General features: G+C 34.3%; 4 protein-coding genes across 16 annotated transcripts in view; 3 read left to right on the forward strand and 1 right to left on the reverse strand.

The window, feature by feature from the left end:
• Positions 1–9361, forward strand: LOC124179869 (gamma-tubulin complex component 6). The gene is made up of 15 exons (XM_046564706.1): positions 1–610; positions 725–945; positions 1078–1316; positions 1757–1865; positions 1962–2321; positions 2541–2651; positions 2764–2934; positions 3052–3347; positions 3472–3691; positions 3792–4023; positions 4136–4328; positions 4410–6504; positions 6601–6810; positions 7025–7197; positions 7395–9361. Exons 1-15 carry the CDS (start codon positions 415–417, stop codon positions 7693–7695), a joined length of 5127 nt encoding a protein of 1708 aa, XP_046420662.1. The 5' UTR covers positions 1–414; the 3' UTR covers positions 7696–9361.
• On the reverse strand, positions 3471–20591 carry LOC124179860 (isoleucine--tRNA ligase, mitochondrial). 6 transcript variants are annotated; one of them, XM_046564681.1, is made up of 17 exons: positions 16049–16456; positions 15615–15737; positions 15238–15397; positions 14134–14338; positions 13600–13904; positions 13094–13260; positions 12452–12688; positions 11901–12073; positions 11595–11733; positions 11340–11497; positions 10958–11101; positions 10586–10799; positions 10166–10418; positions 9893–10074; positions 7942–9760; positions 5883–6130; positions 3471–3962 (listed from the first exon to the last, which is right to left on the reverse strand). In XM_046564681.1, the coding sequence occupies exons 1-15, from the start codon at positions 16250–16252 to the stop codon at positions 9542–9544; spliced, it is 2883 nt and encodes a 960-aa protein (XP_046420637.1). In that variant the 5' UTR covers positions 16253–16456; the 3' UTR covers positions 3471–3962; positions 5883–6130; positions 7942–9541. The 6 variants fall into 6 exon arrangements, with proteins under 6 accessions (XP_046420637.1, XP_046420640.1, XP_046420641.1 ...); XM_046564684.1 differs by lacking the exons at positions 5883–6130; positions 16049–16456 and adding an exon at positions 20456–20591; XM_046564685.1 differs by lacking the exons at positions 5883–6130; positions 16049–16456 and adding an exon at positions 16493–17307.
• Positions 17236–18930, forward strand: LOC124180706 (pancreatic triacylglycerol lipase-like). Its single transcript, XM_046566453.1, has 3 exons — positions 17236–17380; positions 17789–17960; positions 18223–18930. Exons 1-3 carry the CDS (start codon positions 17236–17238, stop codon positions 18356–18358), a joined length of 453 nt encoding a protein of 150 aa, XP_046422409.1. The 3' UTR covers positions 18359–18930.
• Positions 19720–25855, forward strand: part of LOC124179859 (activating signal cointegrator 1 complex subunit 3) — a 12939-nt gene continuing 6803 nt past the window's right edge. Inside the window, exons 1-13 of one of the 8 annotated variants that reach the window (XM_046564679.1) lie at positions 19720–19803; positions 21045–21228; positions 21336–21427; positions 21553–21701; positions 21900–22151; positions 22504–22747; positions 22852–23163; positions 23348–23493; positions 23655–24161; positions 24456–24704; positions 24876–25090; positions 25210–25315; positions 25400–25624. In XM_046564679.1, coding sequence (XP_046420635.1) covers positions 21101–21228; positions 21336–21427; positions 21553–21701; positions 21900–22151; positions 22504–22747; positions 22852–23163; positions 23348–23493; positions 23655–24161; positions 24456–24704; positions 24876–25090; positions 25210–25315; positions 25400–25624 — 2625 coding nt within the window. In that variant the 5' untranslated portion in view covers positions 19720–19803; positions 21045–21100. Of the gene's footprint in view, positions 19804–20100; positions 20385–20525; positions 20631–20897; positions 21229–21335; positions 21428–21552; positions 21702–21899; positions 22152–22503; positions 22748–22851; positions 23164–23347; positions 23494–23654; positions 24162–24455; positions 24705–24875; positions 25091–25209; positions 25316–25399; positions 25625–25855 lie in introns of those variants that run through there. The other 7 variants (XM_046564677.1, XM_046564671.1, XM_046564673.1 and 4 more) reach the window with 7 other exon arrangements.

Below are 25855 nucleotides of genomic sequence, written 5' to 3' on the forward strand. Positions count from 1 at the left end.
AAAAGTTTCGTTTGAGGTCGTTGAAGCGGAAAATTTGGCAGCATAGTATCGGTGTTTTATTTGTCATTCACCACCGCGGTATTTACAACTTGTGCTTTCGAAAAAATGTTAATATCCTACGTATCTTACATGACTTTAAATTCGCTTAGAGATAGGTGATAAAGATCAAAGTGTACGAGAACAGTGTACGTTATTAATTATATGCTTCGAAGAGGTTACCCGTCAAGTTGAAATTGCGAGTTTCAATCCACCAGTGTCCAATCTTAATAAATATAAAAAAATACAACATTTTTCCCGTCTTGCTTGTCACATTTTTTTTATTATTTCTACGTCGTAATTCTGGTTCCTAATTGTCAATCTTGAAAAGATGTACGACTCCAATACTAATTTGTGATCGATTCGATGGAAAAAAAAATGGATTCAAACACTGGCGATGCAGGTACTTATGGTCTCCTAACTGAGCTCTGCAGAAACTTCCTCGAAAAGCAGAGCACTGCTGACAACCATCCGTACATTCCGCAAAAAGATTATTCTGCGACTCTTAAAAAATTAAGGTCCAAAGCTTACGGTGTACTGCTCAACAAGTCCATAGAGACGTACGAAGTATACGGTGAGTATGACTCACAAGTATTGATTGGAATAGAAAAAACCACTCATCTCATTAAATGTCATGCTGTTTTAAGATACTAGAGTTATTACTAATGTATTAAATGTATCCCAACAGCAGGACAGAGAAGCAAAGATAGGGACCCCATTGTTGAATTATTGAAACATGCTTTTGTGTTAAAAGTTGGTAAGAAATCTTTGGCAAAAGCTACGGAGCTTGAAGTATTTGTCGATGAATTAATTGACTCTGAAGATGACATAGATCCGACTATTTATTCCACTCTGGAGTTGCTTGTCAGTTTGAAAAACTTGGAAACACAAGAGCCAGAGAAAGAATTGGTAAACATAATTTAAGGTTGTTTAATAGTAGTTGTTATCTAATAGCATTCTTGCAAAATTCATATAATCCATTATTAAGCGAATGTTAGTTTTGCGAAATATTCCGCTTAAAATTTTTATTTCATATTACAGAATGTCTTCCATTATGGAAAACCTAATCCATTTCTGCCTGAGTCATTATGTGATGGCAAAGGTGTTACACCGTTTCAAATCTATCCGCTGGAGTCATTCGTTATCTCAGACGTATTTGAAGGATTATTGGGTATCAAGCATAGTTCTGTTATACAAAACTGTGCAGTTGAGCCTGGCAGTAGACTGTCGTTTCTTGGAAGATTTAGGTCTACTACCACAATTGCCACCGAATCCATTCGGTGAGTACCTCACTTTTAGTGCTGGCTCTTCGCACATTTGCCACCGATACTATGAGTATTAATTTTACCATTTTAACTATTTCGCTTATGGAAAAAATAATTGTAAATCAACTGTAAAAGATAAAATAAAAAACTGCATCATCGCACTTTCAAATCAATGAATTCCTAATATTTGAATCACAAAAATGGTTACAATATAGTCATGATTTTGATCAGAACCTTTCATACGAATAAATCCAACAGTTATGTTTTATACTTTAAATGCTGTATCATTATTATACCAATGATGTACGTATGAGAAACTCTTCTTTGTTTCTTTCTTTATTAGCTCAAGAGAATGAATCTTAATCCATCCATTTTCTCTATTATTAATTCTAGTTGTTTAGAATTTCTTAAGCACATACCATTAAAATTGAACGATATAAATGATACTCCTCCAGCAGTGGGAATACCATACCACCTATAGGATACGAAGCGTCTAAAGGGTTATTAGAGCTTACCGCATTCCGAGACTACAGTATGCCATCATATTTTCTACCAAACATCAGGGTAGGTGTGCATAACTCTTGTTCCAATTAACGAAGTGTTTCTCAAAAATTACAGCAACGTCTTCAAGTGTAATTATATTCGTTTGTACCGGTTCAGGAAGATGCAGAGGAAGTAGCAAGTGATCATTATCTGCAGAACGAGGGATTGGTAACGGAAGTCGAACCATCTTGGGAGGGTGCTGATCCACCATGCGTGGACACCAGCGCTTCTGATATTTGGGATGTCCAAGTATCTAATCACTATATTTATGAGAGATTAAGTACTGCTAAGCATAGTCTCAACGATATCTGGGAAAATGTGGCCACTAGTCAGCCAGTGTCTAATTATCGTACATGGGAGACTCTTGGTCGGTTTGACCCACCAAAGCAGCTACACTTTATAACGGAATCTTCCGAAGCCATGTTTCATATAAGAAGAATAAAACAGGCCAACAATTTACAAATAGCATCGACCAGGGTGAGAATACACTACTGCTACTAAAATTGAATGATATAATTATTACAATTTTTATTTTTATTCAGCCTATGTCACATGATTGTATGAAACGCATCATTTTTCTACTACATTTACACTTGAATAAAAATAATATTTTTTGTGTACGATGGTTTCATATCAACGATTGCAAACATATGACTATTGTATTTATATTGTTACAGCGTTTTTGTCATTTTTCAGTTTACCGATTCTGTAAGCTTGATCGACGAAGTTTCCAGCCAACGATTCTTATCGGACATAAAATTACTGCTAGTTGGGATTGAGTCAGACTGTTTCATGTATGATAATTCGGTAAAAATTAACTCACTTTTGATTATGATTTGTTTTGATGCTTACTCCATACCATCACTGTGATGGCGGAAGTATGGTAAAAGATTTTTTTCTGACCTGTGAACAATTTTAGCTGGGGTTTTATTTGATACCCAACTTGGCTGTCCCAGGATTAAGTATTGAAAGTTTGAAAGATGTGTGTGCCCCTGTCACTCATTGGGGAAATTGTTTCAAAGCCTTGAGCCTTTTAACAGCGTCGCATCCACAAACTGGTGAATTACAACAAAAAGGACTCATATTTAAGGTAATTTATGTATTCCAATAATATAGAAATTGCACAAAATTTTAATATCTCAAATATGATGTTGTTGCCATTGCTATTTAATATTGACAACTTGTTATGTATGTGGTGCTGTTCCAGGCAATGTGTAATAAAATTAAAGAAGTACTGCTTCGACACCGAGCAGCAATTGATCGCATTTGCGTGGATAAAGAATCGATTGGATTGCTATCTTTACTTGATCAAGTTCGTCCTTTGGGCCTTATAATCACTGAACTAGCTAAACTATGTCACTGCGATAGTCAAAATAAAGTTGAACTTGACGAGGGTCTCGGAATTCTGACCCATATATACCAAGAAGTCACCAAGGTTACTCAGCCAAAAGTGGCTTTGGTGTTTTATTCTGTACTCAAGGCCTGTTGCGAGGTTTATTTTTGGTATGCACCTTAGTAATAATTTAAAAAAATAACAGTGAAACCAGATAATTTTACAAATCATTCCTTAGAAGCCCCTACGGATTTACTTTGTTTTTGATTGCAGCATAATTATCACTGTTTTCAGGTTTCTGCAAAAGTGGTTATTTGAAGGTGTCTGTGATGATATATACGGAGAATTTATGATCAAAGTAAAGCCGCAGTACCTGAGGCAACGGGGACATAGGTTTTGGACAAAGGGTTTCTTAATAAACCATAAATCAGTACCTGGCTTCTTAGGAGAACTAACGGATTCTATACTGCAATGTGGGAAAGCAGTCAGACTTCTGAAGATCTGTGATCCAAAGGTGAATTTTTTTGATATAAGGCAATTTAAACGTAAAGCGTGCAATTTAAATTTTGTTTTTGACATTGTACTTGATTATAAAAATTATTTACATCTGTCAGAATCCGCTGTGCGGTGTCTTGGCGACTTCCTATCCGGCTGTACGAGTTTGCCTAAGTGTAGGACAGCTCAGAGAACAACAGATACATTGTAGTGAATATATGACTAGAGGTAGATCAGCTCTCGGTACAAACGTTTCTCTCTGTTCAGCTCTTCAAGAAAACAGAGATATCCTGAAAAAGAAAGCACAACTCGTCAATATTGCTCATCAGGAAATGTTAACACGATTCAAACGTTAGTACACATCATCTATTGAAACACCTCATGGGTATTCAACCGCCTTTATATGTGATGAGCAGAAATGTTCAAGGTGTAAATCATTAGTTCATAAATTACTAATTTCTAGGTGAACAGGAGGAAATTGCCAAGCAAATAGCACAAGGCAAACGTGAATTATTAGCAGAATTGAAAGACCAAGCAGAAGAGGCTGTTCTTCGCAAGGAAAGAGATAGAGAAGCTCAATTACAGGCTGATCAACTACTTATGGAAAAAATTAACAGGGAACAGAAAGAAGAGGCTAAAAGAATGCAGCAAGAAAAGTGAGCTTTATTTCACATGACAATTAGTCACTTATATATTAGGTATTTTTGTTGAATTTTATTGTTCGTAATTTTTTTCAGAGAGAATGTTCTAATGTATTACAACGGATTAGCTATTGAAGCCGATAGACGCAAAGTTCATGCTGATTGGCGTATCAGGCGTATGGAATTATTTGACAAGAGATTAGCTGCTTTATCTAAAGCTAAACAGGAAGTGTGGGAAATGAAAGACAGTTTGAGAGTAACGAGTTCAAAAGAGAATAGCCATTTTGTGACAAAAATTTCAAATAATGATGAGGTAGTTACAGAAGAACATGTGAAACAGATTGTAGATCTTTGCAGCGAAGACTTAAACTTGAATGATCCCATACAGCTACTTGAATCTGAGAGGAGTGAAGTCGATGCCAATGCTAATAAAAAAGAAGATGAAAATAGTAATGTTGAACAACTTTCCACGCCAGTTACAAATGATACAAAAAGTTCTCCCACAAAAAATGCTAATAAAGACACTCTAGTTCATGCAAAAGATGAAAATAGTGAAACGACTGAAAGTGTTACTATTAAATCACCTCGGCCTACTGTATTAAATATCACACCGATAAGTTTGTCAACAGAGCCAATTAAAATCAGAGATGATCTTTTAGAGAAAAAAATATTGCAGAAAAATAGAAATAGGGTAATGGGTCATACAGTGTTTTCAGGGGAGGCTTATTACGAGGAATTTGACAATGAAAAAAATAATTTGCAGAACTTTCTCATCGATAGAACAGACATCACAAAAGAAGCACTAGCTAATAAAATCAGAAATACTGGGAACTTGGATGCATTTATTGGGTTAGATAGAGATTCGACAGTTCCAATTTTGAATGAGGAAGTTATTGTGAATTTGATGAAGTTCGGAAATCCTGATAATCTAACGGAATTACAACGTAACAAGCTTAAAGTTCTCCGAGAAGAATATGACTGGACACCAAATAACAATCAGATGAGAAACGTTTTCTCTAATAAAGACCAAAACATCACAGCAGGTTCAGTCGATCAATTACAATCAGACGAAATTTTAATGGAGTCAATTCCTCCAAGTTATCTTTCTGAATTACAAATAAATAGTAACCGGAATGTTCAACACCGTACTAATCAGGTTCCAAATGATCTGAAGCAAATAAAGAATTTGATTGATCACGAGTTAACTGATGCGGAGAAGAACCGAAACAGAAACATGGCACATCGTACTGGTCAAGAAATGCCAGCTTTGATAATCCCAGAACATATAGCACAAGAGTTGACAGATGCACAGAAAAACAGAAATAGAAATATGCAACATTCTACTGATCAAGGTACTACACCGGATGAAGCTGCCAGAGATGAACCTGCAGTTTTAACTCAGGCTCAAAAAAATCGGGCCCGTGTCATGGAACAGGAATTTTATGTTTATGGTAGTGCTTCTGTTGATAAACAAAATGATAATCTCGACCTCTGTACACCATTCCCAATATCAGAATCGACTAGTTCGCAACAAATCATTCAAGAAAATACTACACCCATGTCATGTACCACAGATAATTTCCCTCTGTCAGTGAGTAGTAGCATGTCACAACTACAACAGTGTATGGATACCCCTTTATCTGAAATGAGCACTGACATGCGATCTGCCTTAACTACAGGTGAAATATTAACTGCTGATACAGCACGCTCAGACATTTCGGAAAGTGGCTTCAAATTTCCAGAAAAATCTCCAATGTTTCCTAATTTTTTGGGCATTAGCTCCGCCGCGATGACGCCAACTTCAGAATCAGTGTTGACTGTAACAGATGTAGAGATGATCGACAACACATCACTGCATGTTTATTTAGAAAAATCTGTTGCTATTCCTTTACAAGTCCAAAGCAGACTTGTAAACGATGCAATCATTAAGTACTTGCTCAGCGAACATAAATTCTTATCTCATTTACACAGCCTTAGAAGTTACTTCTTTTTACTGAATGGCGAGTTTGCTAAAAATTTAACAAAGTCTTTATTCACAAGACTTTATGAGATTTCAATACCAGCAGATCTGTTGAATTCAGCGACACTGAATAATCTGTTAAATAAAGCACTTGTTGCATCGCTCAGTAGCAGCTATGCAAACTCGGAGCGACTCAGCCTCTCTGTCACTGATGTACCTTCTCAGTTACAGGTAATCTATAGTAATTGACATTTTATAATGTGAATGATGGTGAATCATTCTCAGTCAGCATCAGTGAATGTGTCATATGTTAATTACTAATTTCAGGTTTCAAATCCTGAAGCCTTAGAATGTCTTTGCTTGAATTATAAAATATCGTGGCCACTGAACATAATATTAGATGACATGTCGATGCTGCAATATAGTAAGGTGTTCAAATTTTTACTCATGGTTGGACGTGTCATGTGGGTTCTACAAGAAGATTTCCACATTTTGAAAGTAGAACGAAAAGCTACAAACTCTAAAGAATATCATGGGGTATGTATTCGCTATATCTCTATACCAAGTAATTTTGTGCCAAGTCCCCATGGAAAGCTATAGTAAACAAATTATGGAACTCTAGCTAAAGCGAATTTGCAGCACGACTAGAACTACGAACATGCCGTGATTGCTCATGCCCAAGCTCCCCATGTGGGCTTTGAAACATAGTTAAAAGATCTCGGATCATGAATATGTTTGGTTTTTTTCACAGATACAATTGTTCAGACACTCAATGATGCAGTTCATGACAGCTTTGCATAATTACTTAACTTGCAGTGTACTTCATGCCAGCTGGGCAGAATTTGAAAAGGATCTGGAAAATGCCATAACCATTGATCAGGTGTATCTCACTCATGTGGGTTATATAAAGAAAATTCTCTCTAGGTGAGTTAATTATAATAGATATGTTACTCTGTAGAAGATAACTTCAAAAAATATAAATTCGGTGTAACTTCACAGCTGCATGCCACGACACAGAAATCGAACAGAATATTTTGAAAATAGAATTGTAATATTCGAGATTGCATCAAATTTTCAACATTACAGAAAAAAAGAACTGACGTGATAACTTATTCGTCTAGGTGCATGTTAAATCCACGAGGAGAAAAAATGCGAACATGTCTGCACAACATTTTCAAGGTTATCTTGAAATTTCACAATCGTGTGCGGTCACAAAGTTGGATTATCACTCCCACGGGATACGTGCATCCTAATTTTGCGAAGTTGCAGCAATTGTACAAAGCTTTTTGTGAATTACGGACATACTTGGCCCACGTTGCAGATAAGTTGGCTAGCAGTGGATATCAACCGCATCTGACACATTTTCTTAATGCGCTCAACATAAATTGCCTTTACGACCTAACTGTTAAAAGAAAAGAGTAAATCACGTGTTATGAAAGAAAGAAACGTACATTTCTGCATTACGTTCCTCATGCAGTACTCTGTATATTTGAATATATATTAATAGACATTAGATTTATAATAAATTCCAGAATTACTGCAAACTCCAAAACCTTTATAGCTTTGTAAATATGAAATTATTAGTGTCTGTGATCATTCTTTATGTGAAACTTGCAGGAATTTCAATGTTTTACATAGAAACAAGAAAGCGGTTTACTTTCCACTCACGTTTCACATAGTGCATGGTGAATTGTGCTGTGACGCTTCCCAGTTTTCGATGGCAATTAATAATTACATTGATTTAATACTAAGTATGTAATCTTTGCAAGGTCCAAAGATCATAACACTAACTCAACTGAAGGTAAATCTGTCACGGTTGCAGTGCGGGCTGCATTTTTCCCCTACTTATTAGTTAAATTAACATTACTTTAACCATATTTTTTTAGCAAAGTGCATATTTTATGTTGAACTTATTATAATTTCTTGGCCTGTTGTTGGTGAATAATTATGTTTGAATGAAAGTGCAGCACTGTTAAAATTGTAGTTACTAGACAGTTATGTGTGCGATGGTGCTTCTTCAATATTTAATGTAGCATTTTCTCAATAATAGTTGAACACGAATTACGTCTAAAAATTTCAGTATGAAACAATACTTATTTAACAAATAGGAATTGTCACTGTTGTTGAGAATTATTAAAGAATGTATATGGATGCATAGCTTGTTGACTAAGTTAGCTTTTAGTAATATAAGGTCTTGTTAAAGTTAAACTTGTATTCTATTGTTGGTAGCTGGCCAAAATAGAAAAATCAGAAATATATGTACGCTTTACAAAGTTACTAGGCGCAAGATGAATGCAATTCCTGTGAACATAAGTTGGAAAAATAGGCATTCAATTATTTAGCAATTTCTTCCTTACTTGCATGAAATTATTTGACGTAGCTGAAATTGTCGTTTGCAAACCTAACCTTACGCAGGTATTTCAAGCCCTATACAAAAAATATTTGATATTCATAACTGCATCGCAAATTGAGTTAATATTCTTATTGAGAATTCTGAAATTTCCCGAACTGCATGTATGGACGAAAAAAAAATTTGTTCTTATATTTTGAAACCACCTCGCTTTGAGCCAAATTATTTTAGTAAGCAGCTAAAGCAGAGCTTAGTAATGATGAATCACATCATAAGTAGTATCGAAACATAAAATATCAGACTCTATTTTTTTATGAATCAGTTTTTCGAATATGTAAATGTTGTCCAAGCTTCAATTTTACATGATAAATGACTCATAACTAGGATTGGTTTTGTGTTAACTTGGGCTTGTATAATACAATATTTGAATTATTTTTGTATAGTGAACAAAAATACTCAATAATATTGAAAAATAGGGCAATTCATAATTGTATTTCAGTAATACGATCTTGAACATTTATTATGGATATTGTGGTGAGGCAGATGCTAATAAATAATTGATACGTTGTTAGAATTGTTACATAAATCTCACGCAATGTGTGTACGTAATAACTATTCTTCTTTGAAGTATAAAAATTATCATCGATCATGTTTAAATTCGCTTAAATCACGATTTGTCCAGCTGCATGTAAATGTTTCTTGTAATACTGTCCCTAAATAAAACAAATGTTAAAAGAAGCGAGTATTTATTAAATTTCTTACAATGACTAGAATTAGCCAACTCGTTGTGAAAAGGATATTGAATGTAATTATTGTTCTGTAGAAACAGCAAAGCCTTTTCACAATAAGTCGACTATTTTTTCATATGCTGTATATTTATATACAAAAATTATAAACATTTGATGTAATTTATTTTAGTTATGTTGAAAGGTGACTTATAATATCATCGCAACGAGCACAAAGTTTGCCTGGTTGTGGTTCTGGATACCGATAACAGCGTGCGCACAGTGATTTTTCGATTGGTTTTAAATCTATTACTGCATCTTCGATACCATCTTTTGCTATTAAGGTAATTGCAGAAAGTTGGAATAACTCACACAGTTGAGATGTCGTAGAACTTTCATCTTTCTGCAAAGCCTATGAAGCAGAAAATAACAAATTTTATGATTTTTCGATACACTTGTACTCTGCTATAACTTCTTCAAAGTTTGTAATTAAACTTGTTAAAGAAGTTTATTTTGAATGCTTATAAATAGATTTATATCTTACCGTGACTATGGAATACTGTGCTGGATTCAGCGTAATCGTAGCTGCCAATTCCCAGGTGTTGATTGTTGCAAGTTTAGTAATTGCAGCTTTTATGTCTAACGCATTTTCTATCACCTTAGCTATGCTCGGTTGGTCCCAGTCTTTTGGTAAATTGTGCGCACTATGAAATAGGGGCACAGAGGCTGCAACACGAAAATTGAATACAGTCGTGACCATTTGCGAATTGTTTTGTGAAAAAAAAATCATCTGACGTGTCATATATATTTCTATTACCGAGATTATCAGGATGGTGTAACCAGACCTCTTCTGCTAAATGCGGAAGTATTGGGGCTAACGATCTTGTTAAAACAGCCAGTATTTCGCTGATAACATCCACAGCGCCAGCTCGATGAGATGAATTTATGCTATTGCAATACAACCTGTCTTTAATTAAATGACAGTATAATGCTGATACTGTATTTGCCACAAAATGTATAATAACTCTGCAGGCATTGTGGTATTCGTAATTACTATATAATGTTTCAATCTGGAAGAACGAGAACACCGAGTCATTTTGATTCATCACTATTCATCACTATATGACATGAAACTGTTTAAAAAAAATAACATGTAATAAAAATAAGTTAATTAATGAATTTGTTATACCCAATATTTGGTAAACCTAAAAATTGTTTTATTGGAAATATTTCCTACCCGTTTATCGTAATGATAAAGTTGATGTAACAAATATTTATCAAGATAATGGTATTCCGGTTCTATAGGAGTATCACAAGGATATGGATGCAGAGCACCTAAGAGAAAACGAAATATCAATCTGAGTTTTTGAACGGACTCTGCGCTTCCCTTCAACAACTTCTCCGTAACAGGAACTAGCGTATGTTGAGTGCCATGGCTTGCTACCCACCAGCTGCAATTGAAGAATGAGATGAATAAAATTGGAGCAAAGTTCTAAATATTCTTAGATTACGCTAAATAACTTCTTCTGAACAAGCACAAACAAGCATACACTGTATTCACACACTCACACACACGCACACTATACTGTACAATGACGAATATTTGTACCGTAAAGTATCTACACCATAAGCTGGCTTTTTCTTTAGATCTTCACCACCCCGAGTAACTTCTTCAGGATCAATCACATTCCCCAGTGATTTCGACATTTTATGACCTTTGTCATCTACTGCAAATCCATGTGCAAATAAAGACCTAAAATATACAGTAAATAACTATTTGGTTGTAACAATACCTACGCTTTTTTCATAATCATAACACAAATTAGAAATTCAGAACAAAATATCACAATCAAATGATTCATTTATCTATGTAGAAAGTAAATAAAATGTATAAGTATATGACGTATTTTATTGATTCGATAAATAATTTCTAACCTAATTTCTACTTTTTTGCTTTTTGCATTGTAGAATACAAAATACGTAACACTTACTTGTAGGGAGCAGCACCTTGAAGCGCTATGGATGTCAGTAAGGACGATTGAAACCAGCCAGTAAATTGATCGATTCCCTCTAGGTACAGGTCAGCTTTTCCATCAGGTAATACTGTGGACCAAGATATGCCACTGTCAAACCAAATATCTAAAATATCCTGCAAATATGAATATGAGAAAAAACATTATTTGGACTGCATGCTACGAATTCTTTATTGGCTTTCCTGACGTGTCTTGTAAACACGGGTTTCTCACCTGGCCTCTCTCCAACTCAGAAGCATCAACTTCAAGTTCCCGTAAGAGTTTTTTACCAGCTAATTTTTCAATAGGTAATTCCCACCAGCAATCAAGACCATATTTTTGCATCAAGTGACACAATCTTTCGTTCCAATCTCTACACAAGATATTTAATTACTTAGCTTAATAATATATTTACATATATATTTACTGAATTGCAATAGATCACATATTTGCAGTTCAGCATATTTGACGTTAAGATAGTTGTAGCATATGAAAGTGTACAGGAAACTAGCAAAGGTAGTTGAAGTATGATAAACATACCTATTTGTAATTATATCGCCAGTATCTCTGTAATATAAAACTGGTATTGGTGTTCCCCATACCCTCTGACGCGAGATACACCAATAAGGTCTCATCTTCACTTGTTGTGTCAAACTATTGGTAGAAGATGCACTATTACATACTGGGTACACCGATACATTTTGCAGAGAATCCTAAAATCCGGGTTACAGAGACATATGTGAATTACAAGCTCACAAAAAGATTTGAATATTTACTATTTTAAGAACCTCAAGTGAATGATACAAAAAATTTCGCACTTTAGTCATATTTCCCTACCCTCAATAGATTCAAGAAAACCTAACATTTTGCAGTACATAAATTTCTTGATTATTCAAACAATCGTCATAGACATTAAGTAGATTTTTATTAAAGACCTTGTTCTGAAACGGTCATTGGGTCCTATGTCATCTATGTGGAAATTTCAATTCGAAATGAAAATGTCTCAGTGAACTGAACTAAAATGTTTCGTACACTTTTGCATACTTTGTACTGCAATGATGAAAACCCAGCATCTGCATTTGAATACTTACTAGTGCCTGCTGTTTAAGAGCACTGGTATTAATAAACCATTGTTTGCTAGCTTTTACAATAACTGGCTCTTTAGTACGCCAGTCATATGGATAGCTATGTTGATAGTTTTCAGTGTGGACCACGTTACTTTGTATTTTATTCAAGATGGCTTTGCCGCCTTCATTTAAGACATTTAGGCCAACAAGGTCAGGACCTGCATCGGCGGTATAGCAACCATTTTCGTCCACAAGCGATAACTGCAAGTACAAATGCATTCATAATTACGTCAGACAGGAACATACATAAGATTGATTCATCTTTTAGTTTTTAAAAGACACATATAACCTGATTTAGATTTTCTCTATTCTGTTTATGCGCAGCCTACAGGTTGATAATCAAAGTCAAGTTAAAATGACAGTGATTACAGAGTAATTTTCAATTCCCAACATCAGACTAGTCACACTTCTCTTGACTACTAATATTGTCACCTCTGAATTAATTTTTTATTTATATTTTCTTTAACGTTGCCCTGTTCCTGAACTGCATAGACAAACTTTACACAGACATCTGACAGAGTCTGCATGTAACATTTATCCCTATCTCAGTGTTTCATGAGCTCTATTTTTGCAAAGCTAAAATCTATTCAAATGTACCCAACTTACCACGGGTAATTTGTTTGCTAAACCAATAAGAAAATCGTCCATTCCATGCCCTGGGGCTATGTGAACTAAGCCCGTTCCCTTTGCGGTTGTAACGTGACTTCCTGGTACAAATGGTGAACTTAAACCTGTTATTGGTTGTAGATATCTTCCTCCACGAAGCTCAGTTCCTGTTTATGGACATTAAATGCATCATATGAATGATGATAATTCTATGTTTACAAGTTATTCTCAGCCATGCAATATCCATCAAAAATTTTGTACACCGTGTGCAGAATTTCACAGTTGTTAAATAACAGAGAGAATCATTTCATAAGTGCGTCATCAAGATAAGCCACCTGACAAAATATTGAAACAGAATACTAACATTTATTAGTTCGCAACAACATGATTCGGTCTTTGATTACATATAATGTATCTTCAAGTGGGACTTGAATCATTAGTATCACACACTCCATTTGTTATACATGCTGTATGTTTACATATAACTTGCGTCACTAATAGCACACCTGTTATCGTTATTGATGGCTTTAGAATTCCGATTTTTTCTTGAATTTTATGCAGTAAATTTTCGGCAACAATATAAAAATTCATCTCACTATCCTCTGCAACACAATACTTGACATCTTCGGCAAATGCAATGGCTTCATTGGCCACCAATGTCCAAGGAGTGGTTGTCCATATAAGGGCATAGACTGGGTGACCTTTCAATGATTCCAAAGCTGGAGGTAGAACATCCAAAAGCAGCCTGATGGTAGCACTTTTACTTACATGTTGCTCATTGTATTCTAACTCAGATTCTGCCAGGGCTGTTCTGAATAATAAGAATTTTTATCAAGTTCAAAAATACAAAATTAACATCAAGAGGTCGATTAGATGAAATCACGAAACATGATCACTAATGGTTAGATTATTTTATAACTAGGTTGAAAAACATTGTATTCAAGTTATTATTCTAAATTTTTGGGACATAAATCGCTCTCATTTATGGATTCAAATCAGTGAGCATTGTATTGTTTTAGATGTAAATTATTACATGGTACCTTGATGACGGTGACCAATAAACTGGTTTAAAATCCCTGTTTACAAGGCCTTTTTCGTACAAGGTTATGAATTGGCGTAACTGATTTATAACATACGACGTATGGTGTGTAAAGTAACAACCAGATTCTTTCCAATCTGCCATAATACCCCATGACATAAATACATCCCGTTGCTGTGAAATAGCTTCGTTTGCATATTTTTGAGCTGCAAATAATATGGGATGAATTCTATAAGTATTTAAACGTAAGAAAATATTATGATTGCTGTATTTATACTAAATATAATTCGACTTAGACTCCAAGATGTTATAGAAATTATTTTCTACACAACCTCTTAAAAGCAACCTGTATATATTGGACAAGTACGATTTTTTTGCGTTGCATCCAGAACCAAAAATTGAATTATATATCAAATAATGCAACAATCTAATTATATAATTCAGGACAGATATTCGTACAAAATCTGCTAGGATATGAAATTGAGAATATAAAGTATGAATGTAAATTGTAAAATTGAATACAATCACAATTTGAAATCACTAGAGAAGTCGGAAGCCTCGTGATATTATTCAATGATTTTATTTGAAAGCATAAACTGTGAAAGCTGGAATTCCGCAAAGATGCACATCGCTTAGATTATACTAATTTCACATGATAGGGAGGTGACAATTTTGCTCAAGTAAAATTCCCTGACTTTTTCCGTCAAAAAATGTAGAATTCCTTGATCATTTTTCACAAAACTTGGTAATGTTGGATGGCTTGTGTAACCAAAAGCACCCGAAATTACGAACACCTTCAATACGTAAGTTTGAATTCAAAAACACACAGTATTACTTGGTTTCACACAAATAATTAGAAATATAACCATACCATTTCTGAAAGTTCACTTGGCTAAATTTACGGAGCATAGTTGATGTTTGAAAAAAACTTATAAAGTACGGTTTTTCCCCATGGCCCATTATATAATTCCCTGACTTTTCCCTGATTATTCCTGATAAACAAAATTCCCCGACTATTCTCGGTTTTCCCTGTTTTTCCAGTCTGTTGCCATCCTGCATGAAGCGAGTTTGTCACAACCGTTAGTGCTATAATTAATATTTTTACCCTTTTGCCGAATTTCAACAGACGTCAAATTCATTGCACTTTCTTTCAATGAAATCAAAGCCTTCATTTCAATGGGAAGGCCATGACAGTCCCAACCTGGTCTAAAATGCACTCTCTGTCCACGAATAATCTTGCTCCTAATTGTTATATCTTTGAGTATCTGAAAATGGATGTTTTATGATTATTAGCTGTTCAAATTTAAATTTTACAGATTAAGTTTAGACTGTTCAATTTACTCAATTTACGATATTAATTGCAGCGTTGGGTTTCGAAGGTTTTGTTGATTAATTTATTCATTATTCATTTATTTTTTGTGTTTTATTATAGTAAAGAATTTTGTAAGTAAACTTGAAAACCAAAAATAAAGTTTTATTCACTTTATTTATGGCATGACCCATGTGTAGATTCCCATTGGCATAGGGCGGTCCATCATGCAAGACAAAGTCAGGTTCAGAAAGATTAGCCCGTTGCCAACTATAGAGTTCGGAGAATCCGCATTTCTGCAATGAAAACCATGTTTCTCACAAATACAAATTATCGATACTAGGTTAACATCAAACCATCAACAAACATATGAATCAAAGAAATAATCAAGCATGTACAAGTGCATTCAGAAAAATGTACATAATGTTTGGACTAGGTGATGCGTTAGATATTTATCTCAAATTTGGAAGATTTAATGCTAAATGAATAATATAGTGCCAACAATAAACTATTATTCTGGCATGCTAACTTTTCGAACAGGGTATAGAAAAAGAGCAACGATTTCGATTATAGTTGGGTTTCAAATTTTGAAATTAAAAATAAATACCTCTAGTAAATATTTATCCATGTCGACTCGTTTCTTGCCACTAATTCTACTCGGAAACTTTGTTTGCGGCAATAATATAGAAGCAGTGTATTTTTTAGGGTTGACATTTTCGCTGGTCTGGACGTAACGCAGAAGCAAACTTTTCGTGTTATACGAGAAGAGATTTTTCGTTTGTCCTAAAATAACACCCAAACCGGCGGACATGGTTTTCAAAAATCAACTAACCTCAAAACTAAGGAACTTGGCGCAAGTTACTCATGTGGCGCAGCACAAGCACGATGAAATGTAATTTACCCAATCATAGCCCGTCATCCTAAAGGCGATACCTTATTGTATTCAGAGAGAAACCTCAACCAACAGAGAAAATAAACACCGATTTCATGACGTAAACCCAACAGAAAACCAACCCACAATTTAAAATATGGTTTTATAGCAAAAACGTACATGATACCCACAATCAGTATTTCCTGTTTTTTAACAAGACTTATAAGCGAGAATCCCGTTTTTCAGTATATCGCTTCTAGGTTTAAAAGTAATGAAATAATCTTCGAACTCTAATCGTACTATTCTGATAAGTTTTCGCACAAATGCGAAAGTTTTCGCACAAATGCGTATTGCATTTTTTGTGTATCACTTGTCATAATGCATACTTGCTCAACAAGTGATCCGATCGTAAGTTTTCGAACGTATTTTCACAGTTGACTGTATTGTTCTACAAATCGTTTATTCATACTATGGCGTTATTTTGCGTTGAAATAGATGAAAAATGCATAAAAACAGGGATAAACGTCTAAGCGTTTATCCGACAGCGTCCATCCTTTGACCACGTAATCTGAATGTTTTTTACTAATATTTCTCGGAAGGCCTGTGTTACAACTTGTACATACATTGGCGGAGTTCTGAATTTGTGAAAAAAAAACCTATTTTTATGGTTTTCTCAGTTTTTCTTGTTTAAAAATAGCCTGATCGTGTCTATCCCACTGATATATATTTTGGTTTTTTAATTCTTTACAACTTTTCGTAATGGAGTACCAAGAATGCTTTATTCGTTTTCGTCTTCGGGCTTTTAGACCTGGTTTGAAGAAAAAAAAAGAAAAAAAGAAAAAATAGTATGAAGTACGCACTTTTTATATAAAAAATATATTTTATTTACGTAGCACAGCTGTTTTTATGTTAGATTTTACTACATGGAAAAATACCTGTCGCTTGGTCCAGTAGTCATATTCGGTTCCTTTTTATTTTACTATATTCAGTCACCAAGGTTGGTGAGTACTGTAGATTTTTATCCAAACAGTGGATATGCTTTACAACCTGGATGTTCTCTGACCTTGTGTAAGTAAAATTTTACCGAACAAATTACGTATTTAATTTTAATGGCTTGTTGTGCTATATTACATGGCTTCTATTAAATTAGAATCATTAGTTTTTAGCTTAAACAAAATATCAAATTTCGTAGTAAGTTTTAACATTGTGACTGTTATTAATTATTTTCTGAAGAAATCAAAAAATTGATATGGTAAAAATTTGTATTAAAATTAAATTTTATTCGTACTTTCCTTTGCACTACCTTGACTGCCCAGATAAAAATAGCATATTAGAAGTATAAAGTAAATGAGAATTAGAACAATTTACATTTGTGCGCACTTATTTGTTTTATTTTACATTTCTCGATCGCCTAACTTTCACCCGGGAGATGATGCAAGTTAATTGAATAATCACATTATTTTCGTATTTCTTCAGTACATCTAGGAAGGTCTCTAGTCTGCAGTAGTCACTCGGCATATAAATATTGGTCAGAATCAGTGGAAGACCCTTCAGCCTTTGAAGCAATTGCTTGTGATTCTTGGACTCAATTTGAGGCTGGAGAATGTACAGGAACAACCGATTACATGGGTTACGGGTATTCTCTTAAGTAAGAACAGGTTATCAATGTTTTTAAAATAGCCAAGTCTGAATTTCTTGTTTGTAGTTACATACGAATTCAAAGAGAAGCATCAAAAAAATCTGATTAAAATGTACAGCAACGAACATAATTTTCATTTATTTCTCTGGTGCTTCTCAAGTTTGAGAAATATTTCTTCTGTACAGTCAAAAGTCTACCTAGAATTTGAAATATGGTTTTTCAAGTTCAGATTGCTATTATGAATGATGGAAAATACCATTACTTCTTACAGTGCAACTGGCAACTTCTACCTCGAAACTAACAGCGAATCTCCTTACTCTATGAGAGAAAAGGGAATCATCTACGATGGTAGTAAGCTGAACATTTTATCTGCAGAGGTACTTGAGTGGTTAGGAAGTTTGATCTAACTGTCTTTTCTTAAACTTATGGTCAATTACGAAGATTGGTCCAGCATTACATCTAGCAATGTGTATATGCACATATATACATACTGTAATGAAATATTTTATCTAGATATAGCATATCTATGTGCTATGTAGTTCAATAATTGTTAATCCTTCTAAACAGAATAACGAGTATTTTCCATTTCATTCGTGTGTAATACGCTTAATTAGATTAATCATGCAAAATGCTTCCTATTTGCACACTAAAGTTGAAGCAATTTTACAGGTCTATGTTTTCTCAAGAACTGCGTTAATCTATAATGTAGCAAAAAAGTATTTGAGTCATTTATCACTCCTAGCTGTTATAGCTTTCTGGTATACTATTCCCTTGAAAAAATGAAAATTGTATCGCTTCATACATATAATTATTGTCAAATTATCTACTCTGCATCAAAACCTCGTTCACGTGACGAAGGTATCTTAATATCATGATAATGACGATCTATGTTAAGAATCTTGTGAATGGAACCTTTAATGAGGTGCCTTTGTCAATTTCAACGTTAACGTTTATATCTTCAAACATCGAAGTTCACTTATCTTAAATGCAAAAAAGGGTCTAACAACCCAATTCTATATGCAATTATAAACAAAAACACTCTGACGTATTTTTATTTGACATGGAAATAAAGAAATAGCATGAATTCTACGAATTTATTGTTTCAATTTCATACAAGCCATTTTTTGATAAAAATGGTTAGCTTTTCGCAGAAAAACTCAGAAAACAGAAATTATGAATCAGACGAAGTGCGTGGGTGGATCCGCTTTGTAAAAAAGATTTGAAGCTTTGAACTCTTGAAACCATTTCCTCACCAGAATTAAAATTCTTTATAGTAAAATTTGTTAAAATTAACGTTGTCAGTATTGCAAATAATCCCATTTCGTTTCATGTTCATTTAGCTGAAATATCTTGTAGTAGTACAGCTTACATATTTTATGCAGACTCCATATAGAACATAACAGCTCATTTTGAGGCAATCTCTTTCAATTTTTAGACCAAACTAGAAGCTAGAGAATGCATAGAAACAACTAACTACACAGTTATGTATGTACATTCACTGAAGCAATAAAATTTTCAGTATATTTTCTGCACATTAGAAATCTAGCTGCACCAGGATCTGATTTAGCAGACTCAATCTGCTAACATTAATCTAAGGAATACCATTAATCCTCGCAGCACAATTGGCAAGTTCTACCTCGTAACCAACAGGTATTTTTACTCTAGAGGATCCAGTGAAATCATCTACGATGGTGAACTATTAAGTCTTACGTCTCCCCTTGTGCGTGACGGTATTGCTGTGCAAATTTGTGAGCAATAACAAACATAACAATGAATATATATTGGGATCCAAAATAGCAGCCCAATAAGACAATTCTGATAGCGAGGAAAGAGTGATCAGCTTATCGTTTAGGTAAACTAGACAAATATTAAGAAGCATTGAACTTTGTTGTTTCAAATAATAAGTTAGTAAAGAGGGAAAAACGTAGTAAAGAACTATTTTTATAATTAAATAGGACTGTATCTATAGCACATTCTTTGCCACTACATCACATCCTCTGATGCGCTGTATCAGAATTTTTACGAATTATCTCAGTACTAAAATTAATTTTTCTATACATGTACACCCAATAGCACGGAATGATTAAAACGACATAATATCCTTGGCTATGATTTTTCGTTTCGTGCTTACGAATTCAAACATAACCTGCAAACTTCACATGACAGCAGCTGTTTTGACAGATTTCGTTAAGACAAGTAACCATTACTCAATGTTTGACATTAAAGGTTCAAGATCACTTCTACCCACTGAAATATAGGTATAGAGATCAGTACTTCTACTCCTTCTATCACTACCACTACCCGAGAAAAAGTAACAAAATCGTATTGGCTTCGTAAAAAGTAACCTGATTTTTGTGGTGCAAAAATTTTTTTTTATTCACATCCCTTCTAAAATCTGTGAAAGTGAAAAAATAGACGGAGTAGTATAAGCAGGTATAAGAAGCAAAAGCTGATATGTATTTTGATATATCTGCAGAATTATGAACTTTCTTATTTATACTTACCAACTAATTAGAGGAATCCCAGTAATTGATGCAATCTGTCTTTTCAACACGCACTTAGCGTGCATGTACGGTAAAATGCCGTAACGCTGTTGTAAGTTTCGGCTGACAGCACGTTGACAATTGGAATGATACATTGAAAATTAGTTACGCATTATTCAAATCGTTAAAACTTGACGTGAGTTTGATTTATTCATTGTTACGATCGCGAGTATTGTACCAACATTTATCCACTAGCTGTTCCTTCACGTGACACTTGTTAGGTTATATTCCGAATTTAATTATTAAGGCATCACACTGACAGTTTTGTCGTTGGTTTGTTATAGCTGCAGCTTTACTTGAATTTTGACAAACTTCGTTCCCCTTGATTCTCCTTAGAATAATGACCAAATATCACAGGGCTTAATTATAGGTTAAATTAACCAGGTAATTTCTCAACATTCAGGTATCTAGATATCATTGTGTTATCGGGCATTTTTTGAAGTGAAGAACTTTATTTGGTCACTTTCTAAACACAGTTGATGGTTTCTTCATCCAGTGCTATTCCTACTCATTAAAGAGGAGGTGAAACAAAATATTTGCTTCGATTAAGTTACAGGTAGTCTTAAACAAATTCTAAACACAACAGCAGCTGTAAAATTAGCTGAGATGCGAGAACTGCCTCGGCTCACACGTTCACTGCGTGCCTTCACAGACTTAGGACGATTAAAGAAACTTGACAATGAGAAGAATAATCTTATTGCCAAACGACTAGAGAGAGCTGCAAAATCGAACAAGTAATGAATACTTTTCCTGAAATGTGTTGCATTTTCTCTACAGCGCTACGTATTAACATTAGTCATTTTCGGCCCATCATATTCATCAAGTTAATATTTATTTGCAGAGGGCCAACCTGGTCAGAAATATGCAAATTTGTAGACAAAAATGCTGTTCCATATTTACATCAAATACATCACGAAGCTTCCAGTTTCTGCGGTTGGTATTCGTTCAAAAATGTTGCATAATTCAGTGGTACTTGTCCATGTTTGCAAGTGTCAAAGATTTCCAACATGTACAGAATTTTAATAATTGGGATTGCATGAATATATAATTTATTCCAGAGGGACAGACTTCCGAACTAAAAGACGAAGCTGCAATATTCATATTAAAGCTTTTGATTAATGAAAATAATGTCAGCCAGAAAAATCTCAAGATCTTACGACAAACATTCGGTTTGATTACACTGGAAAAAGCTAATACAATAATGCAGGTAACAACTACAGCAAATACATTGAGTCCTATCTTTATGGAAAAAGATATCAGTAGCTATTTAATCAATGGACAATACAATTTGATGGGATAATAACATTTTTTTCATCAATATTACTTTGTACGGTTCTGGGGACAAAATGTACCGTTGTACTGTGTGCTATTTCTGTAACTTTTTCAGTATCGTTGTGTTTTTCAGTTAATAAAAGCAATCCGAGAGCGAATATCAGAGGCATCAATGGAATACATACTTAATTCGGAAGAAAAAGAGAATGGTTTACTGGATTTTCCACCCCACATGTTTGGTCTTGATATTCCCTTTTTTCCAGCAAAAGTCACTTGGCCCGAAACTAAGAAACTGCAAGATATGTCTGCAAAAAATCCAATCAAAATTACCAGCAAATTCACCATGGCATATAATGCTGAGACTGTTTCATCAAATAAAACTGAGGTTTGTCTGGGCATATGTCTTGTATTTTACATTAGTATATCATCGTACTTCGTAGGTGCACTGTCTTGAGCCTATTGTTAGTAGTTTCATTGCCACTTAATATCAATTGCGACTGTATCTTATTGATTGCTGTTCGCCAAAAAATTATATTAAGAAAAATTATAATAAAAAAAGACAAATTTGACCGAAAGAACACTAGTAGTAAACAGCTAATAAATAAAAAGTCTTCACAAATTCTCCTATTATTTATTGAATTAATGAAATATGTTTACTTACTCCACATCAAACAGTAGTTTTCGTCCTGATATGCAACTGGCATTATTTTATATTTAAAAATCCGTTCTATTTACAGTTTGAAAAGAGTCGATTCACAAAAGGACTGAAAAAATGTTATGAGAAATACTCAGCAGAAATGATATACGAAGATTTTGGGCATATGATAGTGGATAAGTTAAAATGTGGCGGTGATAATCTTCAAACAGAACTCTTTGATCTTCTTGGCTATGAGAATATAGAATTCATTGAATACGTTCTTGAGCATCAGAAAAGTATCGTTGCCTTATTCACTATTCAAAAGACTCAAAAAAACAACACACGTAAGTGTTCTAATCTTCTAAATTATCAACATTTAATGACTTACATTAATTACAAATACAGCGTTTCACTGTTTTTGATGCTTTCATCGTCTTTCATCATTAAGCTATACTAAGGCCGCAAGTAGGATGTCAAGTAATTGTTCAGTCTGAGAAAGAAAAGCAACTGATGAAACAGTATCGCAAGGAAGAGAAAAAGCTAAATAAAATTACAAACAAATTGGAAAATGGTGAAGATGATGACGAGGAAACTTTTGATCCTGTTGAGCTACGTCTAAAAAGACAAGAAGCATTGATGAGACAAGCCATGCAAGCTCCGATCCTCAACACGACTCAAAGAAACATTTTTCCGTCTGGTATTCGAGCAGAGAGGTATCCATTCGTTTTCGATTCAAAGCTTACTGCGAGAGCTGCTGCAGGTAAGTTATCTAATGTGACAAATTCCTATAATCAAAGTTCAATCTTTACATTGAATAGAAAGAATATTACGGTATCACACTCTGTGTGATTTCCAGTGATTTTTAAACACAGTAATCTACTTTACACCAAGTTATAAATTGCATTTCTCCCATTGAAATTCAAAAATAAATACTGAACTTACAGGCTTTGTTTCTGGACAAAAGGTCATGTTACCAGAAAATGTTGAGAGAAAAGATTCTCAATTATGCGAGGAAGTACATATACCAGTTCCTCCAGCCGCAGTTCTGGATGTTGGCAATAATCCTGTGATAATATCTTCATTGGATGAGGTAATATGACAGACATTAAAGTAATTCCTGGACAAGACATCCCCACTATTCCACCATAGTAGAATCAAAAATTGATCAGATTTGGAAGTTGACTGGTTTGCAACTTTTTTCTCTGTCAATTTGCAGCCATATTAATAGTTTAACCCAAAATTTCTGTTTAGGTTGGTCAAATGGCGTTTCATGGTATAAAATCATTGAATAGAATACAAAGCATAGTCTTTGACGCTGCCTATCATACAAACGAAAACTTGTTGATTTGTGCTCCAACTGGAGCTGGTAAAACTAATGTTGCAATGTTAACTGTGATACATCAGATTAAACTGCATATTGCACAAGGAGTTTTAAAAAGAGATCAATTTAAAATAGTATATATAGCACCTATGAAAGCTTTGGCAGCTGAAATGACATCCAGTTTCAATAAAAGATTGGGATGTTTGGGCGTTTCTGTGCGAGAACTCACTGGTGATATGCAGCTAACAAAAGTTGAGATTCAGCAAACACAGATGATTGTTACTACGCCAGAAAAATGGGATGTTGTTACAAGGAAAGGAACTGGAGATATAGCGCTCACAAGTATAGTTAAGTTACTAATTATTGATGAAGTTCATTTGCTTCATGGAGATCGTGGACCTGTTGTTGAAGCATTGGTTGCCCGTACCCTCAGACAGGTAATTTTAGGAAAAAAGAAAAATGTCAATTACTATTACTATTAAGGACCTTAAACATCTTTTGAAAAAGTAGATTCATCATAGAGTTAGCTAGTTATAAAAATCAAAAGGAGCAAAAACCATTTTGCGAGTGTTATTCTTATAGAAAAAAAAGTGCGATGCGCAACCCCTTAATGTTAATATTAAGAACCCAAATTTTAACAGGTATATTTTTTGTACCTAAATGAAACTTTTTTTTTTAAACATCCCAATGTTTAGTCTATTATTTATACCAATATATTTTCCTGCTGCTAGGTCGAATCATCTCAAAGTATGATCAGAATAGTTGGACTCTCTGCAACTCTACCCAATTATACAGATGTGGCGAAATTCCTCCGGGTAAATCCACACAAGGGTTTGTTTTACTTTGATCATCGATTTCGACCTGTACCTCTCGGCCAGACTTTTATAGGTGTGAAGGCAGTGAAACCTTTACAGCAAATGGCTGATATGGACCTTGTATGTTACAATCACGTTGTCGATATGGTTCGCAAAGGTCATCAGGTTGGTGAAATAGTATTTTTGGTTTTGACAAGGAAAAAAATATCTTTGTTTCAACTTTATATTGGTGCTATAGAAACAGTAATCGTTAGTTGTAATCTCATAATATTATAATTACAACGAATAGTTTTTTCAACTACTAGTAATAACAGTGTTCTTTTCAATTCTAATCAGGTAATGGTGTTTGTACATGCTCGTAATGCTACAATCCGAACAGCAACGGTTCTCAAAGAAATGGCATTACAAAATGGCACGCAAAAATTATTTATGTCCGATGGTAACACTGGACTCGCCCAAAAAGCACTGGCAAAATCCCGAAACAAGCATCTCGGAGAGTTATTTTCCTATGGGTTTTCTGTACATCATGCTGGAATGTTACGTACAGATAGGTAAACTCACCTTGAATTGATCTTCTGTATGCTTCAACATTGAATTACACATCAATTAAAAGTAGTCTTAAAAATCCAACAGAACAAAATACTGAAAAAATATCTTTCATTGCCTTTAGGAATCTGGTGGAAAAATATTTTGCAGATGGTTTGATAAAGGTTCTTGTGTGCACATCGACACTAGCTTGGGGTGTTAATTTACCAGCACATGCCGTCGTTATACGTGTAAGGTCTTGAAAGTAATTAATACCTATAATTGGTCGTTTAATTCATTTCAGGTTGTGTAATAATTAAATGGATTGTTCTCAGGGTACAGAAATATATGATTCAAAACATGGGACATTCATTGACCTAGGCATTTTAGATGTATTGCAAATATTTGGTCGCGCTGGTCGACCACAATTTGATACATCTGGACATGGCACAATAATCACAACCCATAACAAATTGTCCCATTATCTTTCGTTACTGACCAACCAATTTCCGATTGAAAGTAACTTTATTACCTATTTGGCGGATAATTTGAATGCTGAGGTGCGTAGTACAGATTTCTCCACCCAATATCGTTTATTAATGATTGGACAAAATTTAAAGAGAATCAATAAACATTCGAATTTTAATTATCCTGATGACATCATAGATGCTATTTCTGTTAAAGCTGTTGTTCTGTCGATTAACATTCCAGAAGAATTCCAATTTAGAAGAATTAGATTTTGACTTTGTCCAATCCTTCATTCAGGGAGATATTGTGGTAAAATTTTGATA

This window comes from Neodiprion fabricii, chromosome 4 (assembly GCF_021155785.1).
Source record: "Neodiprion fabricii isolate iyNeoFabr1 chromosome 4, iyNeoFabr1.1, whole genome shotgun sequence".
In the NCBI taxonomy this organism is placed as follows: domain Eukaryota; kingdom Metazoa; phylum Arthropoda; class Insecta; order Hymenoptera; family Diprionidae; genus Neodiprion; species Neodiprion fabricii.